This window comes from Vulpes vulpes, chromosome 3 (assembly GCF_048418805.1).
Source record: "Vulpes vulpes isolate BD-2025 chromosome 3, VulVul3, whole genome shotgun sequence".
Lineage (NCBI taxonomy): Eukaryota > Metazoa > Chordata > Mammalia > Carnivora > Canidae > Vulpes > Vulpes vulpes.
The window spans coordinates 92,655,540-92,671,269 of NC_132782.1; the positions used below are offsets into that span (position 1 = coordinate 92,655,540).

At 52.4% G+C, this 15,730-nt stretch overlaps 2 protein-coding genes across 9 annotated transcripts; one reads left to right on the plus strand and one right to left on the minus strand.

Moving 5' to 3' along the window:
• Nucleotides 1-5,815: 5,815 nt before the first annotated feature.
• On the minus strand, nt 5,816-10,261 carry CDIPT (CDP-diacylglycerol--inositol 3-phosphatidyltransferase). The gene is made up of 6 exons (XM_026011140.1): nt 9,917-10,261; nt 9,687-9,821; nt 8,826-8,979; nt 8,292-8,373; nt 7,064-7,145; nt 5,816-6,924 (listed from the first exon to the last, which is right to left on the minus strand). The coding sequence occupies exons 1-6, from the start codon at nt 9,957-9,959 to the stop codon at nt 6,779-6,781; spliced, it is 642 nt and encodes a 213-aa protein (XP_025866925.1). The 5' UTR covers nt 9,960-10,261; the 3' UTR covers nt 5,816-6,778.
• Nucleotides 9,791-15,611, plus strand: LOC112929222 (putative protein T-ENOL). Of its 8 annotated transcripts, none has more exons than XM_072753522.1 (6): nt 9,791-9,923; nt 11,318-11,414; nt 11,665-11,815; nt 12,309-12,339; nt 12,478-12,526; nt 15,005-15,295. In XM_072753522.1, exons 1-6 carry the CDS (start codon nt 9,919-9,921, stop codon nt 15,038-15,040), a joined length of 369 nt encoding a protein of 122 aa, XP_072609623.1. In that variant the 5' UTR covers nt 9,791-9,918; the 3' UTR covers nt 15,041-15,295. The 8 variants fall into 8 exon arrangements, 6 of the variants coding, with proteins under 6 accessions (XP_072609623.1, XP_072609624.1, XP_072609622.1 ...); XM_072753523.1 differs by having other exon boundaries at nt 15,101-15,295; XM_072753521.1 differs by lacking the exon at nt 12,478-12,526 and having other exon boundaries at nt 15,101-15,611.
• The last annotated feature ends 119 nt before the right edge of the window (nt 15,612-15,730 follow it).

The following is a 15,730-nucleotide window of genomic DNA, read 5'->3' on the forward strand; positions in this document are numbered from 1 at the left end:
CAAGAGCCTCTGGGGAGTAAGACTGTCCTTGGTGGGTATGTTCCTTCCCCCAGCATCCAGCTCCCATGGCTGTTCCTTGACCTTGTCCTTACTGGTAACCATACCATCTCTGAAGCCTCACCTTCCCAAACCATTTCTCCAACTCAGGGCTTCAGTGACCTTGACCCCAACCACTTTCTCAACCTTCACACCCACCCTTTCATTTCAATCTTGCCCAGCTTAGATTTTTGTCCTATGGGTAATTCACTCACCAGAAACCTCCCTTCTTAACTCCACTTCTCCCCTTCCCCTGTGATACTTAGTCCTGTTCCCTCCCACCCCACCCCACCCCACCCCACCCCCGTCTTTTTCTTTAGAGATTTATTTGATGGGGAGAGCATAAGTAGGGGGGAGTGACGGGCAGAGGGAGAAGCAGACTCCTCACTGAGCAGGGAGCCCCAACTGGATGGGCATAGGGCTCGATCCCCAGGACCATGAGATCATGACCTGAGCCCAGGGCAGATGCTCAACCAACTGAGCTACCCAGGCTCCTCTACCCCGCCCCCCCCTTTTTTTAGCTGGGTACAGTATACTCAGTATACTTTATTGATGGTACATGACAAGGTAGGGCTCTGCAAGCCCCTCCCCTTCGTCGGGGTCTGGAATGTAAACTGGAGGTCTGGAGATTCTGTGTGTTCTGTGTGTTGGGGGATTAAGTTGGGGCAGGGACTCCCCAGCAGCTGAGGGCCTTCTCTCTACCCCAGCCCTTCTTAAACCAACTACCATCCTCTCCACCAGCCTCTGGCCAGTGGCATGTTGCAGGGGGGGAGGTATATCCCACATGCTGAACAATCTCATTTTAAACTCATGGCAACAAATCTGGAGGGAAACCTAGGGCCTCTGACTGTTTCTTCTGTGTGAGCTCCTTCAGAACAACCACTCGTGCCTCCCCCCACCCTCCCACATCCCCACCCACTTACTCTCCCCCTCTGAGAGAAAATAGCACATAAGGGCAGGAAGGCACCCCCCCTGCTTCCCAGCACCAAATCCAGCAAACTACCAGCACCTGGACTCCTGCCTCCTGCTCCCACTGGGAATGTGTCCCCCTGGGTCCCGCTCCTCCCCTTGGGTTCTAGATCCCAGCCATCTCAAGCCCTGAGTCAACTCTTCCATGGATCAGCTTTCTGGCCTGCACTGTCAGTTTCTCCCTCTCTGGGCTCCCCGCCACTCTGCCCCCCAGAACCAACAAATGAGCTCTCCCTCAGCTATGCCTTCCCTCCAGCTGCCACCCTTACTCTTTTTCCTTCGCAGCCTACATTTCTTAGTTTCCATTCTTCACCTCTTATCTTCTCAAGCTACTCCAACTAACTGTGGCCTCCACCCCTTTCTTCACAGAAACCACTCTTATCGGCGTCACCAGTGACATCCCTGTCGCTAGACCCCTCAGCGAGATGGTTCTTACACAGCCTCCCCTGTCACTAGGCACAGTGGCCACCTCTCTTCCACACTGGGGCTCCCCTGACCTGGCCTACTCCACTTCCTCTCCACACCAGGGACCACACCTCAGTTTCCCTGGCTGGCTCTACTTCCCCTGCTCCATCTAAATCATGGGTCACCCTGAGCCACCTTCTTACTCAGTGACCATCTTGGCCAGTTCCATAGCTTTAGAGCATCTCTACAGCATGGACTTCAAATGCAGTTCTCCATCCCTGACCTCACCCCTGAGCTCTGGACTCCTTTCCAGCTGATGACCTGATGTCTCCACAGGGATCTCTAATGGCCATCAGGCTGAGCCATATGACTCTTTCTAGCCAGTGAAATGCAAAGGGAAGGCACATCACTGCCTTCTCTTTTTCCTTTTCCATGGTGACAGGCAGTGTTCCAAACAGAGGCTTTTCTGTCAGCACGGATCCCAGAGAGAGAAATGGCATGAAGCAGAGAGCCACACCTGACTCTAGCAGGAGCAAGAAGTGTTTGCTGTATTATGGAACTGGAACCTGGGGAGGGGGATGTTACCATAGTAGAATCTAGCCCGTCCTAACCACTACGTGTACTCCCACGGGCTTATGAAATCTAGTAAGGTAATAGAGGAAGCTGTTCTTTAAATCATATGCATGGAAGCACCTGGGTGGCTCAGTCGGTTAAGCATCAGCCCTTGCCTCAGGTCATGATTTCAGGGTCCATGTTGGGCTCCCTGCTCATGCTCTCTCTTGAGAGATCAAAGTCTTTAAAATAAATAAATAAATCGTATGCATAAAGACAGGCCCAGTACTAATTGTAGGGTGAGGAAGACCAGATACACCTTAGTGATAGAAAAGCAAGTTTTGCTGGCAATAGAGTGGGGCTCCAGCTCACACCAGAGCCAAATTCTGAGCCAGTCCCCTGAGCAGATGCTTAACCCACTGAGCCACCCAGGATTTTTGGAGAACCTGGCTACTCTACTAAATTTACCCTTGAAGTTCCTTGAATTGCCCGTAAAATACAGAATAGTGTGATCTCTGATGAAGTTCAACACAGCCGTTTTTCTCTGGCACTAGAGCTACTGGCTCTTCTTTGGCTGCATGCCAGATAAGGTCTTTGATTTAAGAACTCATGGGGATCCCTGGGTGGCTCAGCGGTTTGGCGCCTGCCTTTGGCCTACGGTGCGATCCTGAAGTTCCAGGATCCCAGAAGCCTGCGTCGGGCTCCCGGCATGGAGCCTGCTTCTCCCTCTGCCTGTGTCTCTGCCTCTCTCTTTCTCTCTCTATATCTATCATAAATAAAAATAAAAATAAATCTTTTAAAAAAAAGAACTCCTTGCATAAGAAAAATGAAATCACACTCAGCAGGTTAACAGTGCTGTTTATTCAACCTCTTCTCTTCCTCCTGGTCCCACAGCTAACCTCTCTTTCCCAACCTCCCTTGTGAGTACACGTGGCCACGTTGATTGAGTTGTAACCAATGGAAGGTGAATGGAAGTAGTATGTGTCAACTCCCTGCCTTCCCATAAAAACCTTGGGGGGCACCTGGGTGGCTCAGTGGTTGAGCGGCTGTCTTTGGCTCTAGCATGATCCTGGGATCCTGGGATTGAGGTTCCCCGATCCCCCTGCATTAGGCTCCCCGCAGGGGGCCTGCTTCTCTCTCTGTCTCTTTGAATAAATAAAATCTTCCTCTGCCTGCTTCTCTGTCTCTCATGAATAAATAAAATCTTAGAAGTTTCTTTTTCTTTCTTTCTTTTTCTTCTTCATTCCTTCCTTCTTTTCTTTCTTTCTTTCATCATGTTTAAGCCACTGTACCTCTATGAGGTTTGTTAGAGCAGTTAGGCTTACCTGAGGGAATAGCAGATGCACAGTGCGTGGGCTATGCCCTCCCGGAGGTAGAGCCTGTTGAATGGAATGGAATGAGCAAATGGAATGTGGTGGTTATTCACTTAGTCTGAAAGCATATAGATGAAATTTAGAAAGTTCTTGCTGCACGTATGCCGTAGTCCATTTGGGCTGCCATAGCAAGACACCATAGATTGGGTGGCTTATAAACAATAGTCATATAGTTCTTATGGTTCCGAGGCTGGATTTCCAAGATTGAGGCACTGGCATGGTCAAGTTCTGCTGATAACCCTCTTCCCGGTAGAACCAGCATCTTTGGCTTTTTCCTCACTTGGTGGAAGAGGCAAGAGAGCTCTCTGGGGCCTCTTTCATGAAAGCACTAATCCATTCATGAAAGCTCATGACCTAAAGGCCCCATCTCCAAACACTATCACATCGGACATTAGGTTTCAACACATGAATGCTGCCAGCACACAAACACGCAGACCATAGTAACATGGCTCCGCTATGTTCCTTAGATCCAGTTGGGCCTAGACTTTCCCCACTGTCCTCCTCCAGGTCACTCTGCTCGCTCCTGGGCTCAGTCCAGCTTTGGACATGGGACCAAAGGCAGAGGCTAATCTCCAGGCCCTACCAAGGGAGGAGACTGGTCTCTGGTGGTGGCGCCTCAGGTGTGTATTTTTTTTTTTTTTTTAAGATTTTATTTATTTGAGTGAGAGCACAGAGGGAGAATGAGAAGCAGACTCCCCACTGAGTAGAGAGCCCAATGTGGGGCTCGATCCCAGGACTCTGAGATCATGATCCAAGCAGAATGCAGATGTTTAATAGACTGAGCCACCCAGGTGCCCTCCAGCATGTATTCTATTTGAGTGGAAGACACACTCTCCTGCCCACCTTTCTCTCTTTTTTAGATCATGGGTTTGCTGAGCTTATGTAAGTTAGAGACTCCTGGTGAGCCAAGGAGGCAGGGCTGTGGGGTTTGAGCGAGGGCTCAGAGGATGCATCTGGCTGGAAGAGGAAGATCACCAAGAAATAATGGAATTCTGTGCCACCATTAAGCAGACAGCTGGCATGGACTGCCACATATAGTAAATGTTAAGGGTACAGGCTCTGGGGGCCTTGATATTTCCTCTCTGGAAAATGGGCACAATAAAAGGCTTGCTGTATTGTTCAATACACAGGACAGCGTGGGTGTGAGGTGAAATGAGGGATGCAGGCACGCAAAAAGCACTTGGAACTCCGGTAGCTTGTGAGAACAGAACAGAACCTGTATAGAGGGCAGCCCTGGTGGCTCAGCGGTTTAGTGCCATCTGCAGCCCAGGGTGTGATCCTGGAGACCCTGGATGGAGTCCCACGTTGGGCTCCTTGCATGAGGCCTGCTTCTCCCTCTGCCTGTGTCTCTGCCTCTCTCTCTCCTCTCTGTGTATTCTCATGAATAAATAAATAAAATCTTAAAAAAAAAAAAGAACCTGTATAGAATGAATGTGAAAATATAGAAATATGTACATGTAGATGTGAAGTATTTAGGCAGATATAAAATCAATGAGTAGCAGTGCCCACAGCTGGGAAGAAGTTAGAGCTTAAGGTGGCAGACTTTGTCACCCTTTTGTAATGCATACGATTTCATATTCTTACCATCTGGATGTTTTTCCTCTTATTTCAAAAGATCCATTCAGTGGCCCCACGTGGCCTTTAGGCTAAAGTCCAAACTGGACTCCTCAGGCTTCCCTGGCTGCCTTCAGGCCCACCTCTCGCCAGCTCTCCAGCTCCCAGCCCCCAGCCCTCAGTGTTCTAGGCACATTGATCCGTTTCCATTTTGGGTCGATTTCCATTTTTGCAACTGCTCAGTATGCTCTCTGGCCTCCCTATTCTCCCAGCTGAGAATCAATCCTCTTCTCTACATTAACCCTTTCCGCCCAATCCCCAGCAGCTTTCTGGATACCTACCCGCTTCAGCAACACCTAAGTGCTCCAGGACTTTCTTCTCCCATCTCCCCACCAGCACCACAGGAAGTGCATTATCATCTCCCCCGTGGCTGGCCTGTGACCTCCAAGAGGGCTGACCAAGTCCTCCAGGGGCCTAGCTCAGGAGTCAAGGCTCAAAACCCAGCTGCTAAATCTCAGCTCTCTGGGACACAAGGGCCTCCTGGCTAAGCTATTATAAGGACGAAATGAGTAACATCTGCAAAGAACTCCCAGCACAGGAGCTGGCATATGGTAAGCTGAATATAGTCTTAAAAAGCAAGCTGGTGCCAGACAGCAGAGAAAGCTCAGATGGCAGGGGTAGCTGTTAGGGACAGATGCTCGGAACAATGTCTACGACACAATGGGTGCTCCAAGACTGCTTAAGACAGAACAGTGATTCTCCATATTATGGGGAGGAATCAATCACCTGGAATTTATTAAAATTGCAGACTTGTGGGCCCATCCCTAGAGATGCCAACTCCAAAGGTCTGGCACAGAGGGTCTAAGCAGATAAATCTTTAAGAAATAATCCACAGGGGCGCTAAGGACCACACTCTGAGAAACCAATTGATCTGTTCATGAATTTTATTAATATGATATGCCAGGTGAAGGTTAATCTTCATGGTGGGGAGAGAGAAGGAACAAGAAGTCTGTCCCCTCAGAGCGTTTACATTCTGGTGGGGGTAGAAAATGTGAGGTATCCAAATAAATCGAGACAGCCAGTGACAATGTCATAAAGAAAATAAAGCAGGTGGGCAAGGACAGGGCATGAGCTTGGGTGGCAGGGAGGGCCTCTCTCTGAGGTCACGGTGGAATTAGGAGAGACTGGGACCTCACAGGAGGGGCGGGAAGCCACGTAGGGCAGAGCCGGGTCAGTAAACAACTAGAAGAAAAGCATCCAGATGGAGCTTCCTCTTCTCCCCAGCTCCCCTGAACCAGGCCCTGGTCCAACAGTATCTCAAAGGAAACCAAGTCCTGGAGCATAAAGCCCCTCCCCCAGCACACCCCCTATTCTAGAGGTTTTCACAGCCAGGACAGACTGGACACAGGAGTCTGGGATGGGAAAGGATTACACGGCCTTTCTCTCCTGGCCGTGGTACTACAGGCTTCCTGTGGCCAGTGGCATAGGTCGGACTCCCTGCCTTTTGAGAAACCCGGCCTCTACTCCTCACTCAAGTGTCCCTAAAGTCTCAGGCCGAGCCAGATCCCTGGGCTGAGCCAGCAAGTGCGACCCCAGTGAGTCCTCAGGCCTCCTGATGCTCCAGGAGCACTGCCTGTAGGGGTGGGGCCTCCTGAGCATCCTTCCCAATTCGAAGTCCAGGTCCTTGGGAATCCCGGCGGTGGGGACGGGACTGGTCCTCAGGATTTCAGAGAACGTGGCATCACCAAAGAGGCTGACCCCCTTCCCAGCAGGCCGGACAACACATTAGGGAGACGTGAGCCTGGGACCTCGCGGGAGGGGGAGGGAAGCCGCGCAGCCCAGCGAGACTCCCAGGGCAGGTGGGCGGCCAGGGGCTGGAGGTTCCGGGGTCACTTCTTCCTGGCGCGGTCAGCCGTATCCAGGGCTGCCATGTTGCGGGCGGCTGTGACCAGGTGGACGACACTAATGAGGGACTTGAGCGCCGCGATGGGGGCGGTGATCCAGAGGCCCACTCGGAAAAGACCCACAGAGCCAACTGCGGAAGGGAGCATGGGTGATACAGAGAAAACGGCGCAGGTGAGGGCGAGGGCCAGCGGCCTGCAGCCTTCAGGCCTCCATCACCCCAGGCCAGGCCAGCCCCTCCTCCCCCTCCTGCCCAGCCCCTTGCCTCCTACCTAAAGGTCCTTCGGAGAAATTGAACAGGTAGAGGAGGCAGTAGAAGAGCTCATTTCCAGCACACAGGGTAAACAGAGCAGGCTGTACAAACAGCAAAAGGGCTGCTTAACCAAGGGGCGCACAGGGCGGGGCAGTGCTGCCCCTTGTCCAGCTAAGGGATGGGGTCCAGAACCCTCTGCGGATGGGCAGTACCTGGGCAGTAATGGGAAATAGGGGTACAGCGGGGGGAGCGAGAGAGAGAGAGTGAAATCTCAGCGTATTGCTTCTCTCTTTAAAAATCCTTTCAGGGGGCAGCCCCGGTGGCGCAGCTGTTTAGCGCCGGCTGCAGCCCAGGGCATGATCCTGGAGACCCTGGATCGAGTCCCACGTCAGGCTCTCTGCATGGAGCCTGCTTCTCCCTCTGCCTGTGTCTCTGCCCCTCTCTCTCTCTCTCTCTCTGCATCTCTATGAATAAATAAAGAAAATCTTTAAAAAAAAAAAATCCTTTCAGGGACGGCTGGGTGGCTCAGTGGTTGAGTGTCTGCCTTCGGCTCAGGGCATGATCCTGGGGTCCAGAATCGAGTCCCACATGGGGCTCCTGGTGGGGAACCTGCTTCTCGCTCTGCCTGTGTCTTTGCCTCTCTCCCTCTCTTATGAATAAATAAATAAAATCTTTATTTATTTATTTTTAAGATTTTTATTTATTTATTCATGAGACACACACACACACAGAGACAGAGACAGAGACAGAGAGAGAGAGAGAGAGAGAGAGAGGCAGAGACACAGGCAGAGGGAGAAGCAGGCTCCATGCAGTCCCGATGTGGGACTTGATCCCGGGACTCCAGGATCACGCTCTGTGCTGAAGGCAGGTGCCAAACCGCTGAGCCACCCAGGGATCCCTAAAAAAAATCTCAAAAAAAAAAAAATTCCTTCAGACACAATCTGTGCTCCTAGAATAAAGTCCACATAGCCTGAAGCTTTTCCTTTAAACCCTCAGGTTTATTGAGAACTGGCTCCACAGGCCAATCTGGCTTCTCTGCCCCTCCCTCCCTCCCTTCTGCTTTGGGCGGTGATTGACACAGACCCTCCCCACCTATCCTACCCTCCTTGAAGTCAGCTTACAGGCCTCTCCCCCAAGTCTCCCCTGGGTCGGTTTGTCCCTCCTTGTGCTTCTCCTAACCTAGGACCAGGGCTCAGCCAGGGCGTTGGCATATTCGAGGAACTACGGGAGGGGCAGGAGATGCTCACTCTGGAGGTGTAGTATATGCGAAGCACTGGATTTCCAGACAGGTCAATCATCTTGTGACTTTCACTGCCTCGGACCACAGAGCTTAGGGAGAAAGCAGGGAGAATCCATGAGTACTTCTCACCGCTACTGTCCATCTAATCCCCCTATCAACCCCCATGAAGTAGGTACTGGGATTGCCCCTACTGAACAGAGGTGGCGGTGGGGCCCAGCTGAGAACCCACGTCTTGCCCAAAGCCACACAACTACCTAGCTGGTAATTACCTAGCAGAGTCGGGATTGAAATACCACATTCCAAAGCCCCCAGCTGTTATCTATTTGTAATTCTCTACCAGAGGAGTTTCAGGGAATGCTTAATCTACCTGTAAAAAGGATCAGACCCCATAGACAGAGGCTTCGCTTCAACAAAGCAGAGCTAAGAGGGAGACCCCCCCCCCCAGGAAGCCTGAGGCCTTTCTAGACACCACCCCATATAGCCTCACCCCTCCCCACTGTGGTGTCTTCTTTAGCCGGCCAGCACCCCCAGAATTGCAGACCTGTGGAGGTGCAGCCAGTGGCTGGCCACATCCAAGCTCATGCTGAGCTGGAAGAGAAGGGTGGCCCGTGGGTACAGCAGGGCCAGGTTGACCAGCAGACACATGGTGGAGCAGCGGTCCGTCAGCATGTCCAACATAGCCCCAAACCGGGTCCCTGAAAAAACAGGACTGTTAGGTGGGAAGGGGCCAAGGGTCTATGAAAGGAACCATATTGGGTGTGTCACTCTGATGCAGAATCTAAAAGAAAATAAAAAATGCCCAGCAGGCATTGCCCGGGGAGGAAAACAGGCTGCTGCCATCTGTGGGGTGTGAGATCAATGGGCAAGGGTCACTAAGGCAGGAAATGGGGAGGCATGCGGGCGGGAGCAGTGCAGGAGACAGCTAGCTCCGTAGCTCACCAATCCGGAAACCAAGAGTCCAGGGCTCAAGACAAGCCCACTTAGTCTTAGGGAAGGTCTTGCAGGTGGGTTTGGAGAACAGATCAAAAAATTAATCTGCCCTCCAGAAACCATTCTTCTTCCCTCTCCATTCTCCCTCTAAACACGGCTTCTGGAACCCCTATTACTTGTGCCAGGCAAGCAGCAGACCCCCAGTAAACACCTGTTGAATGGATTTTTCTTGAGGGAGACCTCTGGCACTGCCATGTCCAGTTTTGTGATCCCACACCCTACCAGTAAGTTCTTCTCCACAGCCAGCTTAAATCCCTTCTAATACCTAAATAGGCCATTCTGTTCTGCTTTCGACAGAGACGGGAGAGACGGGGCTCTGCGGTTACCGAGCTCCCGCCAGCCCCAGGTCCCGAGGAGGCAGGAAAGGGGGGTAAGAGGGTGGTTGGGCCTCAAGGCAGGAGGTGTCTGTCACCTTGATTAAGGGCTCGAGCAGCGTGTCCATCGAAAGCGTCCAGAAGTCCGCTGAGCAAGTAGAAGGAGGAGGCCGTGAGGGGGCAGCAGGGCATGAAGTAGAAAGAAACGATGGCGAAGACAATCCGGGCATAACCTTGGGATGGACGCGGGGCAGACAGGGCGGGATCAGCGACCCTGCCCGAGGCCCCTCGCCCTCCCGTTCGGCGCGGAGCCGCGGGCAGCACTCACCGATGAGGTTAGGCACAAACAGGAAGATATTCTCGCCTGGCATCGCGGCGGCCCCCTCGCCGCCCCGGGCCCGATCTGGAGGTGGCAACCGAGCCCCAGCCTCGCCGCGCGGCCTCACCTCCCGCCCCCGGAGCCGCCACTCCCACAGCGCGCAGGCCCCCGCCGTCCCCGTCCGACCCCAGGTGTTAGGGCTCGCAGCCAGCCAGGGCACGCGCCGGCCCAGAGGTGCGTCGGGAGCAGGAGCGCGCACACCCCGCCCTCCTCCCAGGCAGGCCTTCCCGCCTCCAGCGGCCGCCCCTGCCGCCCCAGCGGAGCCGGGCGTGCAAAACTGGAGGGGGGCGGGGGGGTGCGGAGAGGCAGCCTAAAAATGGCTGCGGCCCCTTTAAGACCTGCCCGCTTCCTTTTCCTCCCTCCGCCCCTTTCCATCGGTTTGTACCAAAGCGCTGGGGGAGGAGGGAGCCAGAGAGGCCTCGGTGCCGAGCAAAGGAGGGAACCGAGAAGGAGGTGTCAAAAGAGAAGACTGCGGCCAATGCTTCTCTTTTCCCCTCTTCAGAGGGTACAGCTTCCTGGATACAGAGACAAGGAGAAAACATTCCGCCCTCCTGGGTCGGTGCCTCCCCAAGAGGCAAGGTTACTTGGTACAGGCCACAGTGTTTTCGGCCCCGCCCCCTCTCGGGTCTCCTTTGCTCCCGCCGGCTCGGGCAGCGAGAGGCCGGCTAGAGAGGCTGGAGGGCGGCCGAGGGCGGAGTTGCTCCTCGCGCGTCCCTAGTGGTAGGAGGATTAGGTCCCAGGCATCACCCTAGGGGATTTTCCCCTTTCTCAGACTTCTGGCGCTGGGGTCACCATACCCAACGAGGTGGAGCTGAGGCCAGAGGAGCGAAAGCGACGAGCTGGGGAAATGACCACCGCCCCTCACCCCGGCCCACGCCTTTGGTTCTAGAATCCCTAATATCCTGGCAACGGGGCTGCAGAACGTCCACAGACACCAAGGTTTTTATAGCAACGGGTAGCAGCACCACCCCGGACCCCTCTTTCCAGCTTTCCTCTCCAGCTCCTACTCCCCTGTCCCCTAAATAGGGGCTCCTTAGCCTTCCCTGTTTCCCTCCTGTCTAAGATTTAAACTCATCTGCCAGGTCGGGGATGGAGGGTGGGGGGAGAGCTGTCTGGTCTTGGGAGGTGCCTCGGGTGGGAGAAGTGGGGGGAAGACGACTGCTGTGGGTGTTCCCACCCCACTCCCTTCCCCAGTAAGATTTAAAGCAACATTTTTTTTTTTTTTTTTAACAGTAGGATGGTTCATCTAAAGGCCTTATTTAAAATCTGGCCCTGAGGAACGGTGGTGGGATGGGTTTGGGGAAAGTGTTCTGGTTTCTCAGCCTAAACACAGGGGCTACCTGTTTCCAGGGGGATGGAATCCACACCTACCAGGAATGAGGAGAAAAAGGGCAGCAGGATGTCCCAAGCTGCAACTCCCTTGGATGGAGGTCCGGTGAACATGGGGGTGAGTTGAAGTGGGGAGCCCCTAGGCCAGGGGCACTGACACCTCCAGCCTTGAGACTCTAACCTCACCCCTGAGCGCATAATCTCCAGCACTTGGCTCCGAGGTCCTCAGAGACAGCCCCCCACCTCCAGTGCGGTCTCTGTCAAATCTCAAGATGATGCCAGACTCCTTAGGCCCGGAGCTCCCAGCCTGGGAGCCCCCAGACCCAGGACTCCCATGAACTGAGCCCCTCTGACTTCCCCTTTTGCAGAAGGTTTCATTATCCCGATCTGAAGAATTCCTGACCCGGATCAGCACAGAACTCACCGATGAGGCCTTGTTTATCGCTGGCTGCCACATGAACTCTGTGCCCATCAAGGAAAAACAGACACAAGACCAAGGGACTCAGATATCCAAACATGGTGACCCCCCCACTTCAGGACCATTGTGTCCAGAGACCCTACTGTACCCTTATTTCCAGTCCTTAACAGCTCTCAACCACAGCTGATCTTTCTAGCAATCTGTGCCCATCTGTCCCATCTCACAGCTAGTCCTTTTTTTTTTTTTTTTTTTAAGATTTTATTTATTTATTTATTCGTGAGAGACACAGAGAGAGACAGAGGGGCAGAGACATGGGCAGAGGGAGAAGCAGGCTCCATGCAGGGAGCCCAATGCGGGACTTGATCCCAGGACTCCAGGATCATGCCCCGGGCTGAAGGCAGGGGCTCAACCGCTGAGCCACCCAGTTGTCCCTCACAGCTAGTCCTTGAACAGCGCGGTGCTCCCTGCCCTCCCAACTCACCCAGTACCCACCCCTCACTGCTGGCCAGGAACACCTCAGCACCTCCCTCCCTAGCCACATCTCTTTTTGGCTCTGGGGGTAATAATATCTCTGACTGGGGCCTCTACTTCCAGTGTTCTTCAAGACCCGAGGCACCGATACCCGGTGAGTGAAGCTTTAAGGGAGATGCCCTTTGTCCTGGGAGAAGGATGAGGAGCCTGGAGGGGAGAGAGCGAGGGTTTGACAACATCCTAGCAGGGTAGGGGGATTTTTAAACCACGTAGTCCGATTCTATTCTGACAGAAACTGTACCTGCACCAAGACACACCTCCTGCCATCCTCTCGTGACAAGGTTTGTACCAAGTCCATGAATGGCAAGGCCATTCAGTCTTAACCAAACATTTACAGTTCACAGAATATGCTAGTCCCTGTTTTAGGAGCTTGGGATCCAGAAATGAAAGGTACAGCTGCCCTTGAATGGTTCAGTTTAGTGTGGTGCCAGTCAGTAGATGGTCAATTACAGTGTATTATGGCTCAGTGCCTGTAATAGAAGTGGATACAGTGAGAAGAGTGCTGATCTCAGCCTCGGTTGGAAGAGAAAGGAAAGGAATCATGGAGCTTCTTGGCAGACGTGACACCTAAAGAAATAATCTTCCAGTAAAAAGTGGGTTGGTCAGAGTATTCCAAGTGATAGGGCTTTGTATGAGCAAAGACATGAGGTGAGTTTCAGTAGAGTGAATGCGAGTGTGCCTGTGTATGTTTTAAGGTGGGAGAGAAGGTGGGATCAGAGGTAGCTTAGTTGCTGGAGTACACAGGCATGATAGCCAGGGTCTACTCAGAGACCTTATGCATGCTTTATTAAGATCAGGAGTCACTGAAGAGATCCGAGAAAGACAAAATTAGATCAGTCACTCTGGTGGTCGGGGGTAAAGCGAGCTGGAAAGGGGGAGATCAGAGGTGGAGGCCAGTTAGCAATCATGCCCAGAGACTAAGCCCGTGATGATCAGGTCCTGGATTGTCATAGTCATAGTAGAGATGAGAAGAGGGGCAGATTCGAGAAACAAAGACCAGGAAAACGGAGTTTGGTAACTGAGTAGAAATGGTGTGGGGGGAGAGAAAATCAGATGACCCCTCACCCCCATCCCTCTCATTTCTGACTGCCTTAACTTAAGTCTGATGATGTCATGCTTCTAACTCCACGATAGTTCCCGGTTTCAGAGTAAAAGCCAAAGTCCTTCGGTGGCTTCCAAGGCATCTCTCCTCCCCCAGCCCACTGTCTCTCTCTGCTCTCAATATCTACAGCTGCTCCCCTTGCCTCCCCTCTTCAGTCATACCAGCCTCCTCAGCCTTCCAGGAGCATGGCAGCCCTGCTCCCCACCTTTGGATGGAGACGCCAATGGGAAGACCAGGTGGAAATACCATGTAGTAGTTGGAAACATGGCCTCACGACTCACCGGAGATGTCTGGGCTGGTGATAGAAATTGAATTTTGGAGAGAGTTGGCAGTTGAAGGATGTGTGTTTGCCCCCCGGGGGGTGAGGATTAGGCAGAGTAAGAAAGAAGAGGGCTCTGAGGTTTGGAGTCCTGAAGAGTCTTTCCATGTAAGGAGTTGGTGGAGGAGGAGAGAGAGGGTCATGAAGAAGGCAGAGAAGGAACTGACAGCAGATGTTTATTGAGTGTCTACTATGTGCTGGGTCCACCTGATCTTAGGGATAGTCAGTTCTGGGGCTGCTACTTCAAGTGCTTATGACCAAGACCAATGGCACAATGCCGCTGAGAACAAGGTACCGTTCTTCACCTCAGAGAGCTGGCCTTCTAGTGCCTTTGGGACATTTGAACTCTCCCGATTAGCCTTTGGTATTAGAAGCAGCTTGAAGGAACAGAAAAGCCCTGGGCCTTCACAGTTAATCTGCTATCAACCTGATAGCCTTGTGCAAGTTGCTTCCTTTCTCCCTACATGTCAAATAGGAGCCTTGGACAAGATGATCTGTAGCAGTCCTACCTGCCCATAGTGTGGTTTCCTGCACCTTCTCAAATGGCACTTATTGAGAATTTCATCCTGAGCCAATACCCTCTCCTCCCCTGGGCAGCACCCCATGGTCCCAAGAGACTTTTCCTCTCAAAAACATGGAAGCCTACAGATCTTTGAATTGCCCCTTGAATTACAGGTCATTGTAGATGGTCAAATGTTGAACAGTGGAATGGGTGAGTGGCTGGAGAGGGTAGGCAAAGGGATGAATGGATAAATTCACTGAACAATCATTAGGCACTTCATATGTGCCAGCACTGCTATAGGGGCTGGAGTATAGAAGTGAGCAAAGTAGAGACCCTTTGCTTTTTAAAAAAACTTAAAAAAATATTTCATTTATTTATTCATGAGAGACACACAGAGAGAGAGAGAGAGGCAGAGACACAGGCAGAGGGAGAAGCAGGCTCCATGCAGGGACCCCGACGTGGGACTCCCAGTCTCCAGGATCACGCCCCGGGCTAAACTGCTGAGCCACCGGGGCTGCCTGGAGTCCCTTGCTTTTGAGAAATTTAAATGGAGGCTGAGTGATTAGGTAGAAGAGGGATGAGTGGGTGGATGAAGTTAGATGGACAGGCAGACAGATGAGTATGTGTGGATGGGTAGAATGATGTAGATGTGTGGGTGGATAAACACATGGATGGATAGATGGATGGTTGCATGGATGGATGGTGGAGAAAAATGAGGAGTGACGGGTGGATAAAGAGATGAGTGGGGGATAGGGGTTGGATGGAGAGGCGAAGGACAGAAGGAATAGGCAAGAGCCTTGGGTCCAAAGAATCAGAAGGCTTTTTTTCTTTTCTAGGGAGCTCTGCTTAGCACTTTGGCATCCGGAGGATGACTCTAGCCCTCTTTGATGCTGCTCTTGGCCTTTCATATCCTCCTCATTGTGTCCTTCTAGAACATACATCAGAGCTCCTCGTTCACAAGTCATTAACACTTCAGTTTGCTGGAGATGCCTGGACATGAGCAGCATCACACCCAAAGCCTCCCAGGTGTTCTGGAACCATCTCACACCTCTCCACCCTCAGCTGGCAAGGACATCACCAGAAATCCAAGGCTTTAATAAAAAGACAGGTCTTTCCCTCCTCCTAAACCAGGCCGTGCTCTGGAGTGGCTTCTCTGGGGTGGTGGTGTGAGAGGGTCGCCCTTTTTCCTTTCCTTCTTTCTTCTCCTCCTCCTCCTTTGCCACCTCTTCCATTTTTTTCTTGCCAGATGTGTGGGCATACGGGTGGAATGGCATATTCCATATTATTGGAATGGCTTTAATTTGGGCAGTTAACCTGTTTTCTGGCATCTGAGAGGGTCCACCTTTGCTTCTGGGAAGCCACCTCTGCCATCAATGTCAGTGCTGAGGCCTCTCCTCAGAGCTCTGGGGCATCACACCCCAGGGAACATACCACGCCCATTGCTAGCCAGAAGGCAGCACAGCCAGCTTTGTGGGTTTGCATTTAAATCAGAATCTGGCCACTGACTCCAGCCTCCTGAGGAAGTCCTTTCACATCTCTGTGCCTTAGTTTTCTTATCTGAG

Bases quoted from the DNA above. Each gene is read 5' to 3' on its own strand.
- LOC112929222 (XM_072753521.1), top strand. The intron at 11,816-12,308 runs GTGACCCCCCCA...CTCTACTTCCAG, and splicing joins GACTCAGATATCCAAACATG to TGTTCTTCAAGACCCGAGGC. The intron at 12,340-15,100 runs GTGAGTGAAGCT...GTGTCCTTCTAG, and splicing joins ACCCGAGGCACCGATACCCG to AACATACATCAGAGCTCCTC.
- CDIPT (XM_026011140.1), bottom strand. From the start codon at position 9,959: ATGCCAGGCGAGAATATCTTCCTGTTTGTGCCTAACCTCATCG. The intron at 8,980-9,686 runs GTGACAGACACC...CTGTTTTTTCAG, and splicing joins TGCTCGAGCCCTTAATCAAG to GGACCCGGTTTGGGGCTATG. The intron at 6,925-7,063 runs GTAGGAGGCAAG...TCCCTTCCGCAG, and splicing joins TTTCTCCGAAGGACCTTTAG to TTGGCTCTGTGGGTCTTTTC.